We start from the raw sequence: 6416 nt of genomic DNA, 5'->3' as shown, positions 1-6416 counted from the left end.
AAAATTAAGCTGGCATCACCCAAAGGCAGTGCAGTAATGCCAACCCGATACTAAGATCCAAATTGAAACAAAGTGATGGACTAAAAGTGAAGTGTTTTTAAGTCTAAGATCCTGTATCCTCAAAAATCTGGTATACCAGTTTTTTCTTAAAACAAACCTAAGGTAGAATGGGAGCATCATGCACTCTGTAAAGAAAATGTCAATGTACACAATGCTTAACTAACTGATCCAAAGGTGGGAGTGCCTAACCTCTGTAAGAACATCCCTGTGAAACACATAACCTTCAGAGAACAACTCATATTACTAAAATAGTCTGTGCAGTTTTGTACAAATAACATTTTATGAATACAAGTATACATACAATCAAGGTAAGGGCCATGACATTTCCTAATATTAACTACGGTACCTAAAATTTATAGGACACTAACATAAAATAAAGCTGTTTAAAACTGGCAAACACAGAACTAATCTGTCATTCGGTACAAGGTACTTAATATTTATGTTATTCCCCAAACCATCACACTAGAATCGTAAGTTGCCACTCTTACAACCTAAACATAATGTGGGAAATCAAAACTTATAAATACATCTTACATTTGCATATTTACACTTACCCAGAAATCATCAGTACACTAGAGCCCAGCCTAAATATCACACCTCACTTTCACACCACAGGATCATCCTTCACCTTTGAGAATGACCCTATTATTTTCAGAGAAAGACACAAAACAGAGCAACTTTGGTCAGGTCCAGGATGCTTTTGCTGTATACTACATTCTGTGTTGCTGGGAGACTCTAGTCTAGAGAGATCCATATATAAGTACTCATTTGGTTTGAAAATGCATGTGACTACCAACTGCAAAACTTAGAAGAGACCACAATCTTTTAGATTATTCTTTATGATGACATCTGTTACAGCATCAAACACAAACTGCACGTTCTTCGTGTCTGTTGCACAGGTGAAGTGGGTGTATATCTCCTTTGTGTCCTTTCTTTTGTTGAGGTCTTCAAACTGACACTGGATATACGCAGCTGCCTCTTCATATGTGTTCGATCCTGAGATGGAAAAAAAGCAAAGAAGTTTGCAAGAAGTTATGCTTGTATAGGCTTAAGGAAAATACGTGTCAAAGCACAGGTCACTTTTCTGCATATAAAATATATGGACTCTGTAACCCCACTTTCCCTTCTAAAACAAAATGATTTTTTTTTTCAAATGAAAAACACTGTGTCTTCACAAGCCATCTTTAAACTTAAAATCTCCTTTACATGGTATTCTATGTTTTCTGTGTTTCTGCTTAAGTCTCCAAGAGCCAGAGTTCTTTTTTTTTTTTTTTTATCACCCTCTATCATCTACATCCCCAGTCACTGAACCATAACGGCGGTTAACTATTACTGTGCTAACCCACTGGCGAATCAGTAGTGTTGGCTGAATGCTTCCCTCTCCCCCTTCATAGTTACTCATTAATTATCCTTTTGTCATCATTTTTTTTTATTCAGAACTTACTGAATAGAACTTTATTCAGGTCTATAATATAATTAAATGTTATGAAGTTACCAAAAAGAAAAAAACAATGGTGATTAGAGACCGGCTCTGAGTGAGAACAATCAGAAATGGGTTGGCAGACTCTGAGGATAAGTACACACATACTCTGACCCAGAAATTCCAGTTGTTGCATGTAGGCTTGGTAGAACTTTATGTTATGCTTAAGGAAGACTCACAAAGAAGGCTAGTGGAGCACAGCCTTCTACTTCAGGAAACAGCCTGAAAGTCTGTCCCTTGTCACTGACACAGGAATCTGGGAGAATCACATTATTAGCTGCCACTCAGAAGTAAGGATGTAAGCATGTTGCAAGACAGAGTAACACAAGTGAACTTCTGTGGCAATCTCTGGATGCAAGGAGCCAGACACAAACATGTACATACCCCGTGTGACCTAATTGCTGTTTGCAAAACAATAAAAATGGGTGTGTGAGGAAAAAGCCACTATTAAATAAATTTGTTGGGGGAGAAAATTAGTTGAGACTGAAAGGGGGCAAAGGGATTCTGGGATATTGGTAAGTTCAGCTTCTTAACTCATGTAGTAGATATTAAATTTGCATTTTTATATTGTATGTTCACTTTCCCCTGTTTGTTTTCTCTTTAATTATTTTTAGTTTTGAGATTATAGTATAATTACATCATTTTTCTGTTTCCTTTCCTCCCTACAAACCCTGCCATGTATCCCTCCTTGCTCTCTTTTAAATTCACAGCCTCCTTTTTCATTAATTGCTATTACATATAAATATGTATATCCTCATACATATTATATTCCTAAATACAACCTGCTCAGTCTGTATAAGGTTGTTTGTATGTGTGTTCTCAGGGCTGACTATTTGGTATTGGATAATCAGTTGCTGTGCTTTTCCCTGGGGGAGACTGTTTCTCTTGTTTTCAGCATTCCTTAGTTGCCTGTAGTTCTCCTTGTAGGGTGGAGGCCCCCTGGATTTTCCCTATCCACTTTGGCATGTCTACTGCTGTTGTCCTTGTTCAGGCAGTCATGTTGGTGATACTAGGGACATAGCTTCTCATGTTACTAGGAGACACAATCCCACAGTGAACTCTGTGACCTTCTGGCCCTCAAATCTTTCTGCCCCTCTTCAGCATTGTTCTCTGAGCCTTAGTTCAAGAGTGTTTTGTAGATGCACAGATAGTGAGTGGGTTCCACAACTCTGCTTTTTAATTGTTGTGGTTTTCTTTTGTAATAACCCCACATTACTTGTCTGCCTTTCAAGACTCTCCATGCTCTCAAACTTTGCTCTTAGGTGCTCAGGTCCACATCTGGGGCTCAGTGTGTATCACTAAAAATCATTATATAAAGTGCCCCTTATTCTGCAGCACTGTTTCCCTGCTGTCCTTCACAATCCAGTGTGTCTGGCTCTTTCCACATCTGCTCAAAATGCACTCTACATAATATCCGATAATTATCCAAATCCAGATGGGCTCTGTATCACTAAGAACTCCTACAGACAATAGAAATACTACTCCAGTTTTGTTATATGCTTTACTGGGGTCTCAATTTGTTTTCGGCACTAGGTATCCTAAATAGAATGCAATAACTCTATCTTGCAAACCCCAACCACTTTCATCAGACCTTGCATGAAACTACAGTACAATGGATGTCACATGACAGGACCCAGAGAGAGAGAGATTGTGTTTAGTGTGCCTGGGCAGCAAAAATGATAAAACTATAGACCCTGAATATGTTTATATTTTAATTGTTTTATATCATAATAACTTTATAAACATCATATTTTATTAAATCATTGGTGCTCCAAAATTTGGATGCAATGAACAATGGCTTGTTGGGTTAAGGAAGCTATTAAAATGTAACCCATTAATTAATTAATAACACATGTGTTTAGGTAAAGGAGTTTACACCTAGTACATAGTTCATATGCAACACACATTTTGGATAGCTAAATTGCTACACTCCAAGGTTTACCAAATACATGAATAAACTCCTGAACACATTCTTTGATCTGATTTTCCATGTGAAAAATGAAAGACGAAGGAGCAAAGTGTGTACATGTGTGTTTGTTGCAGTGTGTGCACAGCCATGCTGGGGAAACAGGTATTTTCAACTGTGTGAACTTTCCTGAATGAATATATGACTGGGATAAAGCAACTGGAAACTTTATGAGACAGTGAAAAGAGGAGAGAAAGAAAACAGTATTAACTTTGTTTATACTTCAGTGCTCACAACTATGTTCAGAAAGCAGTTGAAATTAGAAGTAAGGGGCTGCAGAGAGAAATTTGGGCTGACAACATAATTTTGCAATTAAGAATAAATATGACTATGAAAGGGTAGTTTTCAAAAAGATTACAGGGCTGCAAATGGACCTTGGTGAAATGGCAACTCAATGAAATGTGGCTGCCAGGACCACATAGGCTTTATCCATAAAAAGCCATAACCATGAAACCTAGGAGCTGATGTTGATGCAAGAAGTAACTTACCAAACCATACAGCAAGTTGTGCAGATTTGACATTATAATCTTAGCCTTTGGGATATCAAATAATTACATTTTATTCTTGTGCTTATTAAAGATCCTTCCTTTCTGCTTCCAAGGAGACTCTAATTAAAAGCAGCCTGACTGGTGCAGCCTGGTCTGGGTGCAGACATGGGATGCACGGGGGTCTAAAACCTGAATGGGGCTACCCAAATACCAACACCAATGCACCATCCAACAGCAGCTGTGTGAAGGAACATGCTGCTCACTCAACACTCACCATCAACACATTCCCTGCAGCGGTGACTCAAATTTTATTTAGTCTGTAAGACATTCTTGAGAATTTTTTGTTCCTTCAAACAGACTGAGGCAAAGGTTAAAATATTTAGATTTTAGAATTCATAAAATCCAGTGTCAGTTTTATTGTCTAAAGGGACAAGGCCTTTCATATATATTTACTTTGTGTGTGAGGGCTGGAAGCGTGGGAGTAAGTAGGTAGCCTGCTGTTCCCGGTATTCACTTTTTTTTGGGGGGGGACTAGGTTCTCATATACCCTGCTGTCTTTGAACTTACTAATATATAGGCCAGGATGGCCTTGAAGTACTGATCTTCTTGCACCACCTCCCAAGTCTGGGGCTCAAGATCATAGATCTAATCTTGTAAAAGCTGGGTCTTTCCTTCAAATCTGCTTCGCTCATGGAGTACATTGTCCATAGCAGCAAAACTGAAGCATCATGGAGAGCCTCATTATCAAGGCTTGGATTTCTTATCAGCCTTTCCCTGGCACCATGGAAGAAGGAGCAGCCTCATTGGCTCCATAGAGGAAGGAGAGGCCTCATTGGCTCCATGGAGGAAGGAGTGGCCTCATTGGCTCTATGGAGGAAGGAGCCGCCTCATTGGCTCCTCTTCACTTGCCCTCTACAGCACTGGTCACCATCCCACTCCAAAGCAGGGTGACTGCTGTTGTTCATCATGTGTTTATTAGCATGTGTGTGTAATGAGATAGCAGCAGAGACAGATCTCATCTTTGCTTATCTAATCCGTGATACGGTTATTGTATGAGCAAGTAAGTTTTTAAATCCATAAAGACACACGGAGTTCTCTCAGGAAATTACCTAAAAGCTTTTCCATAAAATGAACCAGGGATTTTCAGAAAACTCATCCACATCTTCAAGAACTATTTGTGTTCAAATGCAGTTTGAAAAATGCTATGCCCTCCATTGTGGTGATATTTTGTTTATGATCTAACAAGCAAAGCTTGTATGAAGATCAGAGTGCAAAGCTAGCCACACTAGTCAGCCATAGGCCAGGCAGTGGTGGGTGGCACACACCTTTAATCTCAGCACTTTAGGAGACAGAAGCAGACTGAACTCTGTTAGTTCAAGGCCACCTTGGTCTACACTAGATTGAGTCTGTCTAAAAGAGAAACAGAGCTCACATAAAGGTGATTCCAGCCCTTGAGATCACAAGCTTTTAATCCCATCACTAAGGAGGTGGAGACAAGAGTGATATGGCTGGTCAGAGACAGGACTATAAGGAGAGAGGAGACAAAAGAGAGATACAGTCTGAGGAGCAGTGCAGTCTGAGCAACAGGGTAGTCTAAGCGGTCTGAGGATGCAGTCTGAGGACAGGATCACCCATTTGGTCTGAGCATTGGTAGAGGTGAGAACTCTCTAGTGGCTGGCCGCTTTGCTTCTTTGATCTTCAGCATTAACCCCAATATCTGACTCCGGGATTTATTATTATGACCAAAGAATTTGTACTACACTCCAGTGCAAGAATTACTAAGCCAATAAATTCAAGCCAACAACTGAAAATCTCACCTAAGGAGAATTTCACCAAACAACACATGCTTTGCTAAGCTATTCTGTGACAAATACCTGCATATTCTGGGTAGCATATCGTGAGGGGACTCTTTTTGATTTTTTCTTCAAAGAGGTCCTTCTTGTTTAGAAAAAGTATAATAGATGTGTCTGTAAACCACTTGTTGTTACATATGCTGTCGAACAACTTCATGCTTTCATGCATTCGATTCTGTAACAAAGAAATCATTCTTATGAGCAGTGACGGGTTTGAGGAACAGTTTTAGAAAGAACAAATGGTGCAACGGGCCAGATATTTTCAGCTGAAAACCATTCAATGCTCTGAAGGATGTCCCAGCTGTTATCTCAACTCCAATTTTGTCTTAACCGGTTCTGTCTGACTCACTTTGGCTGATTTCAAACTTACGCAAAGAAAGCCTTAACGGTTTACTCCCTGTGATGAAACGCAGGCCGGCCCCATTACCTCCTAATGGTAAATGAATCTCTCCCCTTTCCCACAGAGCAACAACAATTTTCCAGAAGCCAGCAGGAGACCCTGCACAACCAGGACTGTGACAATGATCAACCAGAACACAGGTTGACCCAGACAGTGGGATGATGCATTA

General features: G+C 39.8%; 1 protein-coding gene across 1 annotated transcript in view; it reads right to left on the bottom strand.

Annotated features, from left to right (window-relative positions):
- Positions 1–865: 865 nt before the first annotated feature.
- Gnai1 (G protein subunit alpha i1) overlaps positions 866–6416 on the bottom strand; it is a 79362-nt gene continuing 73811 nt past the window's right edge. Inside the window, 2 exon segments of the mRNA NM_001244056.1 lie at positions 866–1056; positions 5869–6022. Coding sequence (NP_001230985.1) covers positions 866–1056; positions 5869–6022 — 345 coding nt within the window.

The sequence above is a fragment of the Cricetulus griseus genome, assembly GCF_003668045.3.
Source record: "Cricetulus griseus strain 17A/GY chromosome 1 unlocalized genomic scaffold, alternate assembly CriGri-PICRH-1.0 chr1_0, whole genome shotgun sequence".
Taxonomy (NCBI): Eukaryota; Metazoa; Chordata; class Mammalia; order Rodentia; family Cricetidae; genus Cricetulus; species Cricetulus griseus.
The sequence above is the reverse complement of the archived record's forward strand: the minus strand, read 5'-3'. Positions and strand labels throughout refer to the sequence as shown.